The sequence below is a fragment of the Pteronotus mesoamericanus genome, unplaced genomic scaffold (assembly GCF_021234165.1).
Source record: "Pteronotus mesoamericanus isolate MK-2021 breed Mesoamerican mustached bat unplaced genomic scaffold, CSHL_Meso_final contig_173, whole genome shotgun sequence".
In the NCBI taxonomy this organism is placed as follows: domain Eukaryota; kingdom Metazoa; phylum Chordata; class Mammalia; order Chiroptera; family Mormoopidae; genus Pteronotus; species Pteronotus mesoamericanus.
This window is the reverse complement of record NW_026555072.1, coordinates 2,086,481-2,107,343: the sequence shown is the minus strand read 5'-3', so window position 1 is coordinate 2,107,343 and position 20,863 is coordinate 2,086,481. Positions and strand designations below refer to the sequence as shown.

General features: G+C 43.1%; 1 protein-coding gene across 1 annotated transcript; it reads left to right on the top strand.

The window, feature by feature from the left end:
* Nucleotides 1–4,281: 4,281 nt before the first annotated feature.
* On the top strand, nt 4,282–12,691 carry LOC129065032 (protein SSX4-like). The gene is made up of 7 exons (XM_054566316.1): nt 4,282–4,334; nt 6,200–6,335; nt 6,789–6,903; nt 8,340–8,389; nt 9,942–10,080; nt 10,750–10,854; nt 12,660–12,691. The coding sequence occupies exons 1-7, from the start codon at nt 4,282–4,284 to the stop codon at nt 12,689–12,691; spliced, it is 630 nt and encodes a 209-aa protein (XP_054422291.1).
* The last annotated feature ends 8,172 nt before the right edge of the window (nt 12,692–20,863 follow it).

The window sequence follows — 20,863 nt, the reverse complement described above, 5'->3', positions numbered from 1 at the left end:
GAAAGTGTTCACAATAGAGAAAAGTTAAGCATTATGTTTCTTGCTGTGTGCCAAGTATTCTGTTAGATGTTGAAGTTTCACTAGTGAGTAATATATATATACCTAGTGCTAGTTTCTGTCTGTGTATTCATGCACTTACCTCAGGAAACACGCATTGTCAGGTATCCCTGCACAGATTAGTCCCCTGCCCTCCCCAGACATGACTGCTAAGGCAATTCTGGATGTTATTTTCTGCATTTGTATACACACACACGCACACGCGGCGTGCAACGATAAGCATCTCCCCCATGCTCTTCACTAACGGAGTGTCCTGGGCGTGTCCCTTTTCGTCTGCTTTCTGTTTAGCAGCTGCTCTGTTTCGATTTTCCCAGCATCAGTCACTGCCAGTTAATAAACACAAGTTGTTCCCAGCTGTCTGCTCCTCTTGTTCTTGTGCACATCACCCCATGCACGTGTGTGACTGGTTCATTTTTACACATACTTAGAACTATGCAATTGCTGTGTCAAAGGTTTCATTCATTCAGCAAACACCTAATGGGCCCGCACTGAGCACTGTCCCTGGTTCTGAAAAGACATCAGGGAACAAGACAGAGAAATGTCCCTGGCCGCGCGAACTTGGCATGCTACTGGGGGGCATTTCCAGTTCTTACTAGATGGACTCTGTACACCACAGCCCAGAGGCGGGTTTCTGCAGTTGGTTGGACGCCTTGCCTTTACGCTCTGTCAGAGCATCACAGTCGGGGGCTGGGATAATCCATTGTGGAGTGTGGGGAAGAGACAGAGTTGCTCTGTGTTCTGCCTCAGATCTCAGGGTAGAAGATGTGGGATCAGTTTTCCAAGATGAAGAGGCTCCAGAGGGGGAGCATTCGGAGAGGGAGAGGCATGGTCCCGGAGCTAGGGGGGGCAGGGGAGGAGGCAGATGCGCAGGGCGTGTGGAAGAAGGGTTGGCATAGAGGCAAGGGAGACCCAGGGCCCAGGGTGGGCTCTAGTAGCCACCGAAGGGAGAAAGTGTCAGGACGGAGAGTGTGAAGGGTCAGCTCATTTGGGACCATGGTCCCCCAGAACTAGGAGCACTCCCTGCATGGCACAGCAGTGAGAGAGGAGCGCTACCCAGGTCAGTGAAGATGCTGTTCTACCTGTGCCTCAGCAGAAACGAATCCTCTTTTACCCTAATGTGGTTCCGCATTCCTCAAATGTAATACTCTGCTAATAGACGTTGCATACCTTATTCGCCATGCAGATACAGAAGAGGATTCCCCAAAGAGATCCTGAAAGATTTCATTTTTAATTCTCTCTGGCAAGATAGGCTTCACCAACTGGATTTCCAGCACGTGAAACAAGTGCAGCGAAGGGCAATTTGAAAACACTCTAGGTCATGGCAGAGGTAGTTTTGTTTGTTGTTTGTTTGTTTGTTTGTTTGTTTAGGTTCCTTGGGTAGATAGAGCTTCCTTCTTCATCCTCTTCCATGTGACAGACGCAATTTTTGAGATGCAGGGAGACTCTGGTTTTGCTCAAGCCCCAAAGTCAGCCTGCACATATCCCAAATACATCCCCGTTATCCACCGCCCCCCACCAAGCTGGGACCCTGTGTGGATGCCTGTGCTCTTCTGGTAAGGGTCCAAAATGATTCTTTACACCTTCCTGTCTCTGTTTTGTTTCTGTTTCCATAACTTTTGAAGTGGTTCTGTAGCTGATTCTTGTTCCTGTCAGAGAATTGGGAAATTCGGGATGTGTGGGGCAGAAAAACCAAACAGTACATGCATCACAAGACCAGACTTCTGAGCTTTTTCACCAACACCTGCAATAAAGAACACATTTTTTAAGGGACTAAAAAAAAATGCTTCTTGCCTTGGCTGTAGTGGCTCAGTGGACTGAGCGGTGGCCTGCAAACCAAAGGGTCACTGGTTTGATTCCCAGTCAGAGTACATACCTGGGTGCGGGCTGGTCCCTAGTTGGGGTGTGTGAGGGGGTTAGGCAACTAATCGATGTATCTCTCCCTCTGTTTCACTCTCCCTTCTTCTCCCTCTATAAATATTTAAAATCTTTTTTAAAAGCTTTAAAAAACACTTCACAAAACAATACTGACCCTTTATATATGTGATATACTCCTATAATTTCTATTTTGTTCTGTGGTGTGCTATGTTATTTCATTCTAATCTATTGAAGACATGAAATTCTGTTGCAGGTTCACTCAACATTCTCTTGAACTCTTCATAGGTCACAGCCTGCAATTTCGAAGGCCCTTCTTCAGGGTCCCATGTGCATCCACCAGAAGACTCCTTAATCTGAGTCTAGCAGGGAAGTTTCAAGGAAGCTTCATGTTGACCCTCTGGGCCGGAGTTTCCTGGGAGATGATAACCTGGAGTCCAGTTGTCTGTGACAAGAGTATGGTCCAGGCTGGACAACTTGGTGCAGGCATGCTACAGCATACTATTTGTCCTGCTGGAAAGATCTCCAGGCAGGCGAGCCTGGAACGAGCTACAGTAGTCTTGAAGGTTGGCCAGAGCGCCTGGATACAACTCTGGATGGTGCTAGCCATGTGGAGGAGAAAATTAAATGATAGAGTTCACAGAAACCTCTAATCCCCAATAATTTACTTAGATCCTAGAAAGCTCTCATGATACCCAAACTTCTCTTTGCAGAATGTCTTTTTCTGGTCCTTGTTGCATAGAGATGCCCACTCACCCTCAGTTGTCTCTCAGGATAAAATACTCTAAATGTGGGTGTATATTCAGTGCATTTGTGGGAGAACAGGAGGTCAGCATCCTCCTACACGTCATCTCAGAAACCCAGCTTCCCCACAAGATTTTTCAGAATGTTATATCATCAGGCACATTGCCAGATTGGATTGAAAGATACAGAGGTAGGACAAAATACAAGAAGGCTGCCAGACTCCCACAATTCTACAGGCATGAAACAGGCTTAAAAAAACTACTCAATTGCAAACATGTACCACCCTTTAAGAGACAGGAAAAGTGACTCTGGTGGCAGAAGTATAGTCCCACAGGGTAGAGCCTCAAGTCACAAAGGACTGTTCCCAGGCCTTGAAACCTAATGGAATTTGCCCCGCTAGATTCCAATAATGCTTGTGACCAGTGACCCCTTCCTTTCTTTCTTTCTTTCATTTTCTCCTTTTGAAATGGGGCTGCCTATACCTATTCATCTAAGCCTCTCCCACCATTGTATTTTGGGAACAGATGACTTATTTTCTAGTGTCCAAGTCCCAAAGCAGAATTTTAGCCAGGAGGGAGCATACCCTGAGATCTCTCATTTAGATGATGAGAGAGGGTACTATTGAGCTAATGATACACAGACGAGATTTTGGGATTGAGTTGATAGTGCAATGGACTCAGAAATTTGGAAATTTGGGGATGAAGTGCTTGTACTTTACACATGGTTTGGATGTTAATCTTTGGGGACCAAAAAGCAGAATGTGCTAAATGAATAATGGTTTCCCCAAATTTAGCCACATCTTAGTTTTTTGAATCTTTGAGTGTTATTTTACACAACAGGAAACAGAGTTTGCAGATGAGATTAAGTTAAAGATCACAAATTTGAGAGATTACCCTGAATTTTCTAGGTGAGCCCTGAATATACTAAAAGTACTTAACTCCGAGAGGCAGAGGGACATTTGACACAGACAGGAGAGAAAAAGGCAATGAGACCATGGAAGCAGATATTGGATTGATGCAATGATAAGCCAAGGAATGCTGGGTGCTTCCAGAAACTGGAAGAGACAAAGAGCAGATTCTCTCCTAGGACCTCTGGAAAGAGAGCAGTCTTGATGACACATTGATTTCAGCCCAGGGAAATTAATTTGACACTTCTGGCCTTCAGAACTATGAAAGAATAAATTTCTGTTGTTTAATGCCACAGTGTTTTTGTTAATTAGTTACAGAAGCCACAGGAAATTTTGGGTGATTGTCTAAGATTATATAGATTATGTTACATGTCCTTTTTAGTTTTCAGATGCATTCATTCATTGATTCAACCTATGAACAAATATCTGAGGCAATGAAGAATAGTAATTAAAAGCACAGATTTTGGACTTAATTCAACTTGGGAGTGAATTGAAGCTCTGTTCCTGCTGATTTTGTGACCTTGATCAGGTTGCTTAACTCTGAGCCTCAGTCTCAGCATCTGCACAATGGAGGTGGTAACAGTACTTAAATCAAGGGGAGGTTGTGAAAATGAAATGATATGCACAAAAAGGAAGTTGTGCTGGGCACAAGGGTCAGCTAAGAGAGCTCCCTGTCATTCTGAGATAAGCAATGTAGAGAGATGAAGGCTGTACATGAAAAGCCCAAGAACATAGGGGACCTGTCAGTGTCACAGTGAGTGGGGGTAGGAGCAACTTCCCAGAAAAAAGTGATTTCTGAGCCCTCTGAGTAACACAGCAAGCTCTAATCACAATGATAATTCATTTTAATACTAGTGTTGTAGATATCAGTATTGAGGGGTAAAGCATATTTCTGGTTATTGAAACTTATAGAAAAAGAAAAAAGAGCACATAACAAATGCTGATTTTAAAAATACAGTTTAAAATTCTTAAGTTACCAGAAAGATTCTGGTTCTAGGAGGTCCTAGGAAAATCCCAATATCTGAGAAAGCTAGAGTCTGATTGATGAGAAGGATTTCAGATGTTGGCCTGCCTCATATATTCCGTTTTTAAAAACTAAACAACAAATACACAGCAGATGGTAGGAAGTTGTAGGCTGAATGGAAAGGGAATGTCCGAGATATGGAAACTGGATTGGGCAGTTCCACAGGACACCAAACTTGATTCTAGCTGGAACATCAGTCTCCACCCACTTTCAGATGAGGTTCCTGCCCATGGAATCTGAACTGATACACAAAGCCTGCCTCACGCCTGCCTACTTTGCTGAACTCCCATTGGCCAGATCGGGTTCGCTGTAACTGTTCTGATTGGTCGAAGGTCCTTGGGCCGTTGAACGCTGGGATTTTATCTCAACCGTGAGCTACCCTTCACCACCACTTCACCTCTGAGGTAGGTTCTCTTTCAGGGCCACTCTCGGCAGGTTAAGGTGAGGCGGCTAGAAAAGCGGGGAGCCTCTGCAGGCAGCTGAAGTGGTTTGGTCTTTGTTGTACTTCTCGACATCCTCAAAATCCTTAGGAGTAAGTCCTGACCAATATGGCTCAGTTTGTTGGGCATCGTCTTGGGAAGGGAAAAGTCGTGGTTAATTCTGGGTAAGGGCACATGCCTGAATTGCGGGGTGGTCTGGTCAGGGTGCGTGGGAAAGGTAAGGTAACTGATGGGTGTTTTTCTCTCACATTAATGTTTCTCTTTCTCCCTCCCTTCTGTCTCTAAAAATAAATCAATAGAATACTTTTTAAAAGATCCTCAGAAGTCAGAAATATCTAAAAGCCCCTTGGTACAATCCCATTCAGGGAGAGGCTCTCTAATTGTGCTTGCTGAGGCAGGCAAAATTCTCTTCAGCCTGAGAAACCGCCAAATCAGCCAGACGCGCCTAGATTTCCTCAACCAGAAGTAGTAACCTCTTCCTAAAGGGCTCCGACATTGCCTCCTCTGGGAATAAGCAACAATGGTCTTGGCCTCAGCAACCCTGAAACGCCCTCTCCCTGAGAGACTCTCTTTGCTCGCAGTTTGGAGAGCACTAGATTGCTACATTGAAACTCCTCACAGGCTCAGCCTGAGTGATGTTTTGCCTTGTTGTCTGGAAGACTTCAGCTCTCTTTACACTGATAATTTTCAGAAAACTTAGTAATAGCCTCTAAATCCACTCATATTAGTGATTCTCATTTCTTTTGAGGGAAAAAAAATGTTCCTGTGCCTAAAAACCCAAACTGTAACCTGCCTCGGGCTTACCTCCACTTTCCCTTACCTCAAAACACCAGCCTCAGTAAAACTGTACCTTAAATTCACTGCTTAACAACGAAGGTCTTTATACTTTTCTTTTAGCATAAACGAAGCTCCAGGCAAACCACTAACACCAGTAACCAAAACCTCTCAAAAATTCAAGGCTGCTTTGATCATGCCCACAGAAAACTTGTCCTTTTAATCAATATTTCTCCCAGAGACCTCTGGCCCATTTTTTCATCTGACTTCCCCCATGTCCTCCCTCAGGGACAAACAAGCAAAGGTTGGAGAAGAACAGAATCTTAATTACAGGTGACACTATGACTTTGACCTTGCCATACGGCTTTTTTTTCTTGACAGAACATTTGGCCTTGTGACTGGAGAGACTCAGGCTGTGTCCTTTCAAGATCAGACTGTTCCCAGAGCCATGAACACAGACAGCTCCTTTGCAAAGGAAGCCATGGAGGCTAAAGGCAAATCAGAAGAGAAATGCAAGGTGAGGTGATCCAGAGGGGGAAGAGTGGTGGCCTGGGGTCACGGTAGGGTGACTAGATTTCTGAGGACGTGAGGCCAGAGGCAGTGAGGACAGGGAACGGGGTGTCACGGTGGAGATCCAGGGCCTCGGGAGATTCCCACCCTCACTCAGAACTTGCCCAGCATCCCTGGAGACGACTAGGTCTGTGACCTTGCACTGCATTCGGTGACTGTCAGTCCATCCTGCGCGGTGAGAACAGAGCCCACCACCCGCATGACACACCTACAGCATGCCAGGGGAGAGGCTAAGGGCTGCTACCCTTCTCTCAGCTAGCGGTGACGTCAACCGGGAGGAATGATTCGCTCCAGGTTATAGGTCCAACGCACAGGTCCTGCAGTGGAGGAAGAGGCCAAGCTAAATGTCAGATATTTTTACCTGAGACACTGCCAAGATTTATTTCTCTTTCTTCTCTAGGCCTTCATGGACATTTGCAAATACTTATCTGAGGAAGAGTGGGCAAAGGGGGGAAACTCAGAGAAAACCACCCATGGGTACATGAAGAGAGACTACGACACCATGACTCATCTAGGTAACAGGAAGTTCTGGGTCCAGATAGGCCTGGGAACACAAGACCATCCCTCTTTCTCTTTACATAGCATGGCTTTTTCTTAGGCTCAGTAAATTTTACCCTCCTTCCTTTTGTGTGGGGAGAAATCCATGGCAGCTTTGGGACATTCTACTCAGTTGTATCCTGAACAGGGCTCAGGGCCAGGGATGCTCAGACCTGGGTAAAGGCTGTACAGATGGTGTCAGCTGTGACTTGTTCAGAGTGTTTTGATCTATTCAGAAAAAAGGAGCTCAGAGTGATCTGAAGCAGTGTGCAATAATGTTGAGATTTCATTGTAACAGTGGTAGGTGTGCACCTGTTTCCAATATTATTCTCCGTAATTTTCTGTACATTTTAATGCTTTCTTTATTTAAAGTGAGTATAATTTTTGCTCTGACTATATCTCCAGATAATTAAGAAAAAGGTAATTAAGGTATAAATCTACTAAAACTAAAAATTTCCAGTGTCAATTTCATTATAATGCATAAGTAACAGATACACATTTTAAAGGATAAAGTGTTCAAGGAATTCTATAATGATGTTTAGTTATTTCCCTTTGTTTTACCAAAACCAAATAGTCTTCTCACTTCAAAGTGATCCTGGTTCTAATTGTTGAGTTTGGGAACAGTTTGAAAGAGCAATCCCACACGCACACTGAGTTTTCCCATGTGTCAGTGAGCTTAGGCAACATAGAATGAGAAATGAATGGGACACAGTCTAGAAATATTAGCCCATGGGAGCAGTATGTTTACTCACTATACAGGGGATGAGTGTCTTCATTAGCTCTTCCACTCTGATAGTGCAGTCTTAAGAAGACTGGATCAGAATGTTCATACTGTCTCAATACACCTATGACTCCTAGGACATAGTCCACAGCTCCCAAATTACTGTCAAGAGGGCTGAAAACCCAGTGCTTAACTATGTACAAAGCTTTTTACATTCTAGGAGTGTTTTTATCCTGGAAACCCTCCAGAACCACTGGACTAAATCATCTCTGGTTCATCACACACTTAACAGCTTCACTGAAGTATAATTGACATACTACAAAATTCACCCATTTTAAGTCTACAGTGATTTCTTGTTGCGACCCATCTTTAAGTGAATACAGTTCAAATTCCCAACCAATGAATTTAATTCTTTAGGGGAAAACATGAGAAATATGTCATGGATTAGAATGAGGTAGTAATGGAGTTTAGTTCAAGTTTTATAAACCATCAGAAAGGAAGTCATGAATGTATCCTATGAATAAATGTATAAACCGTAGTAAAGATAATTCAAAACCCTGTCCCAAAATAACCCCTTGATGGTGACTGGATTCATATTGTCTGCTGCAGAATTCCCTGATACTTCAGGAGTCTCTCTGGAGTTTGGGAATTTTTACCAACAAAGTACAGTTCTGCTTAATTACCTTCTTTTAGATGAAGATTATCAAGAGGCTTCCAACAAGCAACAGGAGAAACACCAGAAGGTATCTCCCAAATGTGAAAGATCACAGAAACTTAACCCCTCCACAGATGTGAATATGGTAAGAGTGGGAGATTATTGACACAGGCCTAGCCCTTACTGCCTCCCTTTTCTGGTCTCCTTAACATAATGCCTGATGTAGCATCAATAGCTTAACAATTTTGATAGCTGATACTTCTTTTGTCCTCATAGTGATGCGAGGTACTATTTTACTAAAATAAATTATTTAATTCTTAAGAAAAGTTTTATGACTTTATTGTAAGCAAACAATGAAGATATCAAAAAAATAACTAAAACTGTTGAAACAAATATTATGATACTGTGGTGCAGAGATGCTAAATAATTTCCCTGAAACCACAGGGGCAGTGACAGTAGTCTAATCCAAAGCCCCAACCCATTTCTAAGCTCATAAACATTTCTTATGTTTATGAAGTTCAGGTTGTCTCCACGGGGGGTTACCTCCCCCCAGTGTGCTGCTGATACTTCCATTCAAACACAAACTCTCACAACAGGAAGTGCCAGTCCCCTCTGCCCTATCACAGGGGCACTCTCCATGGCTGAGGAACTGCTTAGCCTGTGAGCCCCTCACTACTACTGTGAGCTCCTTCGGGCCTTGTCCGTGCCTCCCGCATCTGTGAAGCCTCAGTCCCAGCCCAGGGAGCCTCAGAGGTGCCTGAACGTTTGTGGAATAAGTGATCCCGCAATTGCAGATTAAAACTAGTTGAGCGGGTAGAGGGATCTGAGAGTTGGGTTGCCAGTGTGGAGGCAGTTGAGAAGCGAATTCAAAGGACAACCATAAGAGAAAGTATTCGTTTTCATTATGTCCACGTTTAAAGAGTGTTTACAGGCCCAGAAACTACTTTTTCTTACCGTGTATTACATTTATTGTTCACTCTTCCTTAAATGAGGGTGCCCAGTGAAAGGTAATTTAAGACTTGGTCATGACACAACGCACCCTGACACACGCAGAAGTGATGTGGGAACCATCTCCCTTATTCCACAGTAAATGACCGGGCCAGAGTAGGACAGTGTGTCACACCTGGCACAGCTTTCTTGGCTGTCTGCCTGAATTTCTGTGTACCATTCCTCTCCTTTCCCCATATTCACCTCCCCCACACCATATTCCAGCTGTATTTTGTCCCCTCCGAACACTTTTACATTTACTCTTGCAGCAGGAGTCGACTTGCTCACATGCGATTGCTTATATTGGATAGAAGCTCCTCATTGCTTTCACAGACCTCGTGGATTCTTAGAATGCTATTGTCCCCCACATCTTCTGCCTACCACACTCCTGCTTACAGGGAGACTTCCTATGTTTGTGAGAGTGCTGGTCTGGAAATAGCATGAAGCCAAGCGTTCTAGTCATTTAGGTCATTCCTTTTCCTTCTAACTGCCCTGGTTCCTCACAATTGAGGTACTGGTCATGTTATGATCTCTGAGAGCTGTCGAGAACATCAATCATTGTAACTGCACGTGAAGGTATACTGCAAGCTCTAAAGCACTAGAGAAGATCCAATGATACTGGTTTGTGTGTGTTTGACCTTTATATTCTCAAGGTGATGGACAAGAATCTCGCAAGGGAAGAAAATGACTTGAAGCCACTACCAGTAACACCTGACTCCGAGCTGGCTCAGGAACAGTTCTGCCCCCCGGAAAAAGAGAGTGCCTGTGATGAGCAGAGCAAGAAGTCAGCAGGTACGGGGAAACCATCTGGGAACAATGCCTTTGATCCCCTCTAGTGGGGGATGAATTCTGGGTAGGCCTGGGTCCAGGTAAGACTTAGGAGCTAGATCAGCTCTAGGTCAAACCTGAGAACATGACTTCCAGAGTCACAGAATGAATGTCATCCATATAAAAGTCATGTTGTTTTGGATTACTCATCCAGATTTTCTGAGCTGCACAGCCCTAGTCAATAAAATGGAAATGAACATAGTTTGTAATATGTCTGAAGACATTAAGTGAAATCTAGAAGGTTGGCAACATAAAAATGCTCCAGTAATTCCTTCTGTGATAACCTGGGAACATAGCTCACTCAGAGTTGTATACCCCGCCCTCATCTGAAGTCTGACACACAATATGCTTGTAACAATATATGCTGAAATGAAGAAGGCCTAAATGAATGTCTGGTAAATAAAGAGGTTGGGAGTCTAAACGTGACAGTGGTAGAATCTAGGAGGTAAAACTCGAACTGACACTGGTGACTCCTGGTGTGGATCTAACATCTCAGCCTCTCTGAGCCAGAAGATGTGAACATCAAAGCATGTTGAAAGCCCATGAACACATGGGAGGGAGGTGGAATCTCCTTATCTGACAAAACTGGGCTCAACCCACCCAACCACTTTTATGAATGTTTCTCCACAACAGCATCCGGCACAGGGGACCCTAAAGTATGGGCAAATGAGCTGCAGGAAAAAGAGTACATTCTAGAGTATGAAGATATCAGCGACCCTGAGGAAGAAAACCAGCTCTGTAAGCAAACCTTCATTCCAGCCTTGCACCCCTGCAAAATGCTCTGTTCTTATAATACTAGAATCCCAAATTGTCACTGATTTCCCAAATCATTTCTTTCTCCCAGACCTTACAATGCAACATTGAGACTAAATGATGAAGTTTCCCATGCTTTCCTTACTTCCAGCTCTGTATAGTCAGGGATCTTCTCCACCCCTGATGCCCTGGGCTCCCAGCCCCTGCTCAGCTCCCGAACTATAGGCCACGGCGTCCCCTAGCTTAGGAACTCATAAACCAGGTGAGAGTCTCTGTGGCATGAGCAGGAGATCCGTTTTGAGTAGCAGTGGTACGTGAGCGCGCATCATGAGGTGGGGAAGCATCGGAGTGCTTGGGGTCCTGCAGGTCAAGGGGAGGGGTTAGGTATTGATAGGCTGGGCCATGGGAGCTCACTGCCACTTATCTTCCTTCTCTCTCCTTGCCTCCAACTCAGGGATGTGACAAGTGCCCATGAAGAAAGCAGAACATGGCGGCCCTTCACGAACACAAGCAAAGCTGGAAGTCCTGGCCATCAGGTGTACAAGTGAAAGAAAGTGTTCACAATAGAGAAAAGTTAAGCATTATGTTTCTTGCTGTGTGCCAAGTATTCTGTTAGATGTTGAAGTTTCACTAGTGAGTAATATATATATACCTAGTGCTAGTTTCTGTCTGTGTATTCATGCACTTACCTCAGGAAACACGCATTGTCAGGTATCCCTGCACAGATTAGTCCCCTGCCCTCCCCAGACATGACTGCTAAGGCAATTCTGGATGTTATTTTCTGCATTTGTATACACACACACGCACACGCGGCGTGCAACGATAAGCATCTCCCCCCATGCTCTTCACTAACGGAGTGTCCTGGGCGTGTCCCTTTTCGTCTGCTTTCTGTTTAGCAGCTGCTCTGTTTCGATTTTCCCAGCATCAGTCACTGCCAGTTAATAAACACAAGTTGTTCCCAGCTGTCTGCTCCTCTTGTTCTTGTGCACATCACCCCATGCACGTGTGTGACTGGTTCATTTTTACACATACTTAGAACTATGCAATTGCTGTGTCAAAGGTTTCATTCATTCAGCAAACACCTAATGGGCCCGCACTGAGCACTGTCCCTGGTTCTGAAAAGACATCAGGGAACAAGACAGAGAAATGTCCCTGGCCGCGCGAACTTGGCATGCTACTGGGGGGCATTTCCAGTTCTTACTAGATGGACTCTGTACACCACAGCCCAGAGGCGGGTTTCTGCAGTTGGTTGGACGCCTTGCCTTTACGCTCTGTCAGAGCATCACAGTCGGGGGCTGGGATAATCCATTGTGGAGTGTGGGGAAGAGACAGAGTTGCTCTGTGTTCTGCCTCAGATCTCAGGGTAGAAGATGTGGGATCAGTTTTCCAAGATGAAGAGGCTCCAGAGGGGGAGCATTCGGAGAGGGAGAGGCATGGTCCCGGAGCTAGGGGGGCAGGGGAGGAGGCAGATGCGCAGGGCGTGTGGAAGAAGGGTTGGCATAGAGGCAAGGGAGACCCAGGGCCCAGGGTGGGCTCTAGTAGCCACCGAAGGGAGAAAGTGTCAGGACGGAGAGTGTGAAGGGTCAGCTCATTTGGGACCATGGTCCCCCAGAACTAGGAGCACTCCCTGCATGGCACAGCAGTGAGAGAGGAGCGCTACCCAGGTCAGTGAAGATGCTGTTCTACCTGTGCCTCAGCAGAAACGAATCCTCTTTTACCCTAATGTGGTTCCGCATTCCTCAAATGTAATACTCTGCTAATAGACGTTGCATACCTTATTCGCCATGCAGATACAGAAGAGGATTCCCCAAAGAGATCCTGAAAGATTTCATTTTTAATTCTCTCTGGCAAGATAGGCTTCACCAACTGGATTTCCAGCACGTGAAACAAGTGCAGCGAAGGGCAATTTGAAAACACTCTAGGTCATGGCAGAGGTAGTTTTGTTTGTTGTTTGTTTGTTTGTTTGTTTGTTTAGGTTCCTTGGGTAGATAGAGCTTCCTTCTTCATCCTCTTCCATGTGACAGACGCAATTTTTGAGATGCAGGGAGACTCTGGTTTTGCTCAAGCCCCAAAGTCAGCCTGCACATATCCCAAATACATCCCCCGTTATCCACCGCCCCCCACCAAGCTGGGACCCTGTGTGGATGCCTGTGCTCTTCTGGTAAGGGTCCAAAATGATTCTTTACACCTTCCTGTCTCTGTTTTGTTTCTGTTTCCATAACTTTTGAAGTGGTTCTGTAGCTGATTCTTGTTCCTGTCAGAGAACTGGGAAATTTGGGATGTGTGTGTGTGGCGGGTGGCGGCGGCAGGGGGGCAGTACATGCACCTCAAGAGGAGAGTTCTGAGCTTTTTCACCAACACCTACAATAAAGAACACATTTTGCAGTGATTCTAAAATATTTCATGAAACCATGCTGGCCCTTTGTACATATGATACACTTTTGTATTTTCTATTCTATTCTGTAATGTGCTATGTTATTCCATTCTAATTTATTTAAAACGTGCAGTTATGCTCATATTCCATACAACATTCCATTAACCTCTTCGTGAGTCACAACCTGCAACTTGGAAAGCCCTTCTTCATGGTCCCAGTGTGCCCATCAGGTGACTCCCTGCTCTGAGTCCTGTAGAGAAGGTTCAAGGAAGCCTCATGATTTCTCTCTGCGCCAGAGTTTCCTGGGAAATGGTTAGCTGGAGACATCTTGCTACCCCGGCCCCAGGCCTGACCACGGGTTGGGTGTATGGGGAGGCATCCCAGGTGTCTGGGAAAAACAATCCTATGTTTCTTCTTTACTCTAACACTACTACTCCACTCAGAACACTTCTGACAGCAGATATTTGGGTTTTTTCTCACACCAAGCTGTTCTCTACAACACCAACTGGGTGATTCATAATTCAGTTAAATCCTGACACAAGAAAGAGTTAGCTCAGAGCCCACTGGTTAGGGGCCCAGTCCCACAAGACTGCTCCCATCCCAAATGCCAATTGCAAGTCCTAGGTTGTCACCTGTACTTATGACCAACTGGCTGTTAATCCAAGTTTCCCATGACCACTCCTAAAGTCTGGTCATTTCCTAGAGTACCTCACAGAATTCAGGAAAAAAACTTATGTTTACTGGGTCATTATATAATAAAAACTGTGATAAAGGGTCGAGATGAACAGCCAGATGAAGAAATACGTAGGATGAAGTCTGGAAAGGTCCTGAGCACAGGAGATTCTGTCCCATAGAGTTGTGTCATTGTCCCAGTACATGGATGTGTTCACCAACCTGGGAGCTCCCCAAACACTATATTATTAAGATTTCATCGAGGCTTCATCATGTAGGCATGATCCATCATTAACTCCATTTCCAGCCCCTGTCCATTCTCCAAAGAATGGAGGGCGAAGCTAAAAGTTCTAAGCGTGTAATCATGGTTTGATCTTTCTGGTTACCAGGCTCCATCCAGGAGCCATTCATGAGCCACCCAGAGTTGCCTCATTAGAACAAAAGATGCTCCTAGTGTTCTTTCCATTTAGGAAATTACAAGGGTTTTAGGTGCTCTGTGCCAGCAAGGGGAGAAGAAACCAACATAAGTATTTTCTATTATTTCACATCAGGCTTCGTTCTCCTGGTGAGGAGGGATATGGGCTCAGAGCCAACTGGGTTATGTTGAAATGACAAACACCGTTCATTTCTCACTCATGCTACTTGTCCATCTCAGCTGAACTATGCCTCTTCTCCACATTATCAACACCTTCATTCCAGGACACAGGGACACAGAGCAGCCAAACAGGTGGCTGGCAGAGAGAAAAAGAGAGTGGCTAAGCATGAACTGACTCATCAAATGGCCAAGTCTGACCACAAGGACAAGATTGCACAGTCCTCTGATGAGAAGAGAGAGAGCTATGTTATTTGTGAACATTCTAAAATCAGCCAAAAAGGCAATAAAAAATAAAATAAAATAAGCCACAAGGAGGTTTTGGCATCATAAAAGAGAACATGGTGTGGGGGAAATGCCAAACTCAGTGATTCTCAATGGAGGAAAGGCGTGCAGATTTTACCCCTCAGGCAACATTCAACAATGTCTGGAGACATTTTTGGTTGTCATGACTCAAGGGGAGAAGGCTACTGGCATCTAGTGGGTAGAGGTAAAGGATGCTGCTAAACATGTTACAACCCACATGTCAGCAACCCTCTCAAAAGAATTATCCAACCCAAAGTATCAGCGGTGCTGAAGTTGAAAACCCTGACTAAAGGAAGGGTACAAAATGAAGAGATTTTAAGCGTCAGACAGGAGACCTCTCAGTGAATAGAAGGATGGTACAGTTTCTAAATCAGCCCATTATCACAGGGCACTTAACAAGCCTTGACTGCTTGCAGAGCTCTATGGTAAAGGTAGATAGGGTGAGAGACTGGGTTCCTACAGTCATCTTAAGGGAGAAATATGGTGGTTCATTGGCCCTTTTGTCCCCACTGTGCAGAGGGTCACCAGCTATATGTGAAGGGTTCCTGTGTGGGAGTCTGTTTCTTGGCTTTCTTTTCTGCCCCAGTGTTACTATAGATGGTCAGTCAGAGCACTGAGGAGTCTCCCTTATTGGCCAAGATGGCAGCAGGGGGAAGTTCTTACTCTGAGCATGCCAAAAGCTAGAAATATGAGTGGATAGGGCCCAAAGCACAGAAAGCTAGAAAGATGAGTGGATAGGGCCCTGAGCACACCTAAAGCTAGAAATATGGTTGGATAGTGCCTCAAACACCCAGAAGCTAGCAAGATAATTGAATAGAGATTAGATGAGATTGGGAGCGTTTAGGGTAGTATGGCTGTAAAAGCGGGGAAGGGGCTGGGTGGAGGTGGGCGAAGAGGTGGAAAATGGGGAAATCTGTAGTAGTGTCAATAATAAAAATAAAGAAAAAATATAATCAAATAGAAAAAAAACCCTTCCCTGACTATCCATATGAATGCTACCAGACAGGCACTGGCCAGAAGCAGGTTTGCCTCAGGCTAGCCTATAGTGTGGGTTCTTGACTTTGTGTAGGAAAGATTTCACAATACGAGTCCAGGTGATTTTGAGAATATGTTTATTAAGGCTGGGTACAGTGAAACAAAGGAAAGACTTAGGGTAGAAGAAGTAATAGGAGAGAGCTTGGGCGGTATTCTGCTGGCTCCCTAGGAATGTTATAAGAATTTGAGTGAGCCAAGGTAGTATTCTGCTGTTTAGCTCACCTGGGAAGTAAGAAAAAAAAGGGAGCCTTGGAGACAAGATAAGAGGGAAAGTTCAGGTTGAGCTGCTGCTGCCCACTAGTCCCCTGACTGCAAGTCTCCTTGGGACCCTTAGAATAAAAAGTTCATGCCTGAGAAGGGGCATGAGTGCACTCCAGTGTAAGCCCACGCTGTATCTTTGAGGACTTTTTATCTTCTTTCTGCAAGTAAGGATCTTAGGGGAGTCTTTTAACTGAACATTCATTTGTTTCTTAGTTGCATTTTTAATATGCTGATGAGTCAAAATGAGCACATAAGGGATTTGGAGCTATTCTTTGGTCTGCTATACTGTTTTACTTTTATCTTGGATTGGTCCAGCTTTTAATGGGGTTTTTGTTATTTGTTTCCCTAACTTCCTTTGTCCTTGGCACAAATAACCTTAATTGGGTCTTTGTTCTTTATTTCCCAGACCAGGGAGATTTAAACTATTTATTTTTTGGTTAGGGAAAAGAAGTACAAGCCATTCACTCTCAAGTGTCCCTGGTTAGGGGAGATAAGGTCTTGTGATTCGCCAGCTGGCTGTAAGTTGCTCAAACTGTTTGGCCTTGTTTGATTCTCATGTCTCAGTTTCCTCATTCCACTTTCCCAGGAATTTTCCTAGCTTATTATCCTGCCTCATAAGAATGTTAGGCTTGAGCAGGAAAGGACATGGTCTTTGAAATGGGAGTCCACCATTCTCCCAGGTTGAGTGGCACCTGAATAAAATCTCTTTATTTTTGAACCTGTTTCACAAGTTTGGCTTTCATTGTGGCAGGGAGCCAAACTTCTGTTCTTTTAGTTATGCCAGCATGACCTTATGTCAGGGACCGCAGCTCCACAATTGACTCGTTATCCAGAAAGAAAGTCCTCCCACTGTGTCCTTCTTTATACTCTTTGCACATCCAGTACATTTTATTTTATTTTTTATTGTATTTATTGGGGTGAAATTGGTTAATAAAGTTTTATAGGTTTCAGGTGTACAATTCCATAATACATCATCTGTATGTTGTTTTGTATGTTCACCACTCTGAGTCAAGTCTCCTTCCATTCACTTTTTATCCCCCTTTACCATCTTCTACCTCCTCCCCCTTTCCCTCTGGCAACTAACCACCATGCTCTTATCTGTGTCTGTTTTTTTTTAATCCCTTCACCCTTTTAACCCAGCCCACCAACCTCCTCTCCTCTGCCAGCTGTCAGTCTGTTTTCTACCTATGAGTCTGTTTCTAAGTATATTTTGCTCATTAAACTTTACATATAAGTAAGATCATGTGGTATTTGTCTTTCTCTGACTGGCTTATTTCACTTAGCATAACGTTCTCCACGTCAATCCATGCTGTCAAAAAGGGTAAGATTTCCTTGTTTTTTATGGCTGAGTAGTATTTCATTGTGTAAATGTACCACAGCTGTTTTATCCATTCATCAGGTACATTTTAGAATTTGCTGGTCGAACTCCATGATTTTTTTAAAATCTCTGTTAGGAACCTAACTGGAATTCCACTGAGTTTGTAGATCAATTTGGGGATAATAACATCTTTACACTGTCAAACCTTCCTATCCAAGAAGCTAGGCTCTGTCTCCATTTTTTAAGCCTTTTCTTTTTTGCATTTTCTCTAAAGTTTTATTATTTATTGCATCCAGAGTTTGCACATTTTTGTTAGATTTAATTTCTGTTGTTATTGTCTCTATTTCTCACAAGAACCTATGAGGATGGTGGGAACCTGAGGCTCGGAGAAGTGCCCAGCCCCTACTCTTCCATTCACACCTGAAGGAACTGCTGGAGAAGACAGATCTTCTGATCCTCCATTAGAGACAGAGGGCTTGAGGGGCACTGCTAGGAGTGTATGACATTCACACTGAAAATCAGCCAGCCAACCACATATGAAAACCACAGTCATCATAACTTGTCTACTTTTGATGGAACACGACACTTTAGAAATCAGGAAGGTACTGGATGAGAGACAGGGGAAGAAACGAAACTGGGAGACTGAGAAAACTACACTGGCTCCATAATGCTGCCTGGATTTAGTGCAGTTCACTTCACTCTGTTGGCTTTATTAAGATTTATTCTCCCTTAGGGAGACATGCGTGCTTGTGGGAACACAGTTTTTGAACTACTGAAACAGGCCAGTGGTGCTTTGTACAACATTTTATGTGTTTTACAAATCTATCTGAATATTATATTCATAAAATACATGAATCAAGGTATGTGTTTCAGACTCTTTGTAAGGGGGTTGGGAATGCTGACCATCCTCTTTTCTTTGGGGTGATTAACCAGGAGATAGCACGACTGAAGTAGTCTCCTCTCTACAAATGTATTTCTCTCCTTCATTATTACTGTGGCAAGAAGGTACCTTAGACCTTGATATGCTCCTTTCTCAGTATTACCCACACCTATCCTATAGCCCTTCCCAGGTAGTAGGAAGTTCATGATCATTAAAGGGTATTAGAGTGCCATCTACCGGTATAAGAGTGTTGTAGGCCCCACTTGCCCTTTAGTTCTGGGGGTAGTTCTTGCTCTTTCTATTCATTTATCCTCTGCTTTAAGTTTCTCTGGATATACTCTTATCTTCTTAGCTGATTCCTCTTGCTTATTTTGGCTTTTGGTTCCCTTCACCCTTGTAAATCTCATCTTAACTGCTTTCTCTTTTTTAGGAATTCTTCACAAATCCTGGTCCCGGATAGCACACATTCTTGTTTTCCAGTACAGATGATCCCCTAGTAACAATGGTTCAACTTGCAATTTTTCAGCTTTACGATGGTGCAAAAGCAATACCCATTCAATAGAACTGTACTCTGAATTTTGAATTTTGATCTTTTTCCAGGCTAGCAATATTTGATACAACGCTCTCTCTTGACGCTGGGCAATGAGTGAGCTGCAGCTTAACCACACAATCATGAGAGTAAACAACCAATACTCTATAGTATGCTATGTTTCCATATAGTGTACTATGTTTTTTTTACATTGTGTTTTTGCATAAATTGCATACGATAGTCAACACTTTATTATAAAATAGGTTTTATGTTAGATAATTTTGCCAACTGGAGGCTAATGTAAGTGTTCCAAGCAGGTTTGAGGTAGGCTAGGCTAAGCTATGATGTTCAGTATTAAATGCATTTTCGGCTTACAGAAAACTCAACTTATGATGGATTTATTGGGGCATAGCCGCATCATAAGTCAAGGAACATTTGTACTTTATGAATTTTTTCTGTCATTTCAGTGGATCACTGGGGAGGTAGTCAAATTTGCTCAAGCAAGCCATCTTCAGGTAGTCTTTAAGGGTGGTTTTTTTTTTTTAAGTTCTTAGTATAAACATTTGTTTTAATTCAATTATATTGTGTTCAGAGAATGTCCCTTGTATTTTTCTACATTTCAGAGGGAAATTGCTCAAGACTGTATTTGTGGTCTATTACATAGTCAAATGTTTTAATGTTCATGGGTATTATACAAAAAGTTGGGCAGATTGTTCAAATTCTTTAAAGCACAATTCTTCGCGTTCCATTGTAGAGGTGAACAGTGGCTGATTCCAGCCAATCTATGAGGTGCTGGAAGGGAATCTACAAATGAACTTTTAAATTAACTTATCTGGTGATTATTCTAAGGCCCAATTCTGCTCTTTCTCCTTTTTCATTCTGAGTTTGGAGTTTTTTTAAAGGCTGTTACAAGAAACAGCTCTTGCTTCTGGTGATTTGAGCTGCAATTTTGTCTCCTTGGATTTCTTTATGAATCTTCTTTTGTTTTTTAATCTTTAAATCATGTTTATTCTATTACCATTGTCTCAATTTTTTCCCCTTTGCCCTCCTCCACCCATTCCATCCTGCCTCCCTGTCCCACAGTCCATTCCCACTCTGTTGTCCATGTCCTTGGGTCATTCATACATGTTCTTTATCTAGTCCCTTCTCCTTCTTTCCACCATTGTCCTCCTTCCCCATCCCCGCTGGTCACTTTCAGTCTGCTCCATGTTTCCATGCCTGTGATTTATTGTGTTCGTTACTTTATTTGGTTGAATAGATTCCATTTATAGGTGAGAATTTCACTCAGCATAATATTCTCCTGTTCCATCCATGTTGTCACAAAAGGTAGGAGCTTCTTTCTTTCTTTCTTCCTTCCTTCCTTCCTTCCTTCCTTCCTTTCCTTCTCTCTCTTTCTTTCTTTCCTTTCTTCCTTTCTATCTTTCTTTCAAATGTAGATTGATTTTATTTATTTTTAAATGTCCAAATCCATTATAAAATATTAAAAAATTTAAAACAATTATAAAGTCTCAGCAATTAAAACAATATGACACCAGCACAGAAATGATCACATAGGTCAATGATATAAAATGATCATTCTAGAAACAAACACACATATCTGTCTAAAAATGTAGTATATGATTCAATTGATATTTCAAATCAATGGGGGAAAATAAGGCTTACTCAAAAAATAAAGTGCATGGACCACTATTACTTCAAATAACACAAATTTAGAGCCCTATTTCACATATTATACAAAAAATATTCAGGTGAGTTAAAAATTCATATGTAAAATCTAAGGAGTTTTGGGAGAAAATACAAAATAATATTTTTCTTACCCTGAAGTAAAATATTCAAACCCAGAAGCTATAAAATAAAATATTGACAATATGACTATATTAAACATATAATACTATACAGTAATATACATATAAAAAAATTTAAAGGGTAAGTAATAAAATAGGAAGTATTTGCAAGACATCTAAAAAAGTGTTAATAGTTTGGGTTTTTTTAGGGAACAGATTCTAGAAACAATTAGTCAAAAAATG

Coding starts and splice junctions, on each gene's coding strand:
- LOC129065032 (XM_054566316.1), top strand. CDS start 4,282: ATGAAGGCTGTACATGAAAAGCCCAAGAACATAGGGGACCTGTCAGTG. Junction 4,335..6,199: donor GGGGACCTGTCAGTGTCACA/GTGAGTGGGGGT, acceptor TTTTCTTGACAG/AACATTTGGCCTTGTGACTG. Junction 10,855..12,659: donor TGAGGAAGAAAACCAGCTCT/GTAAGCAAACCT, acceptor TTCGCCATGCAG/ATACAGAAGAGGATTCCCCA.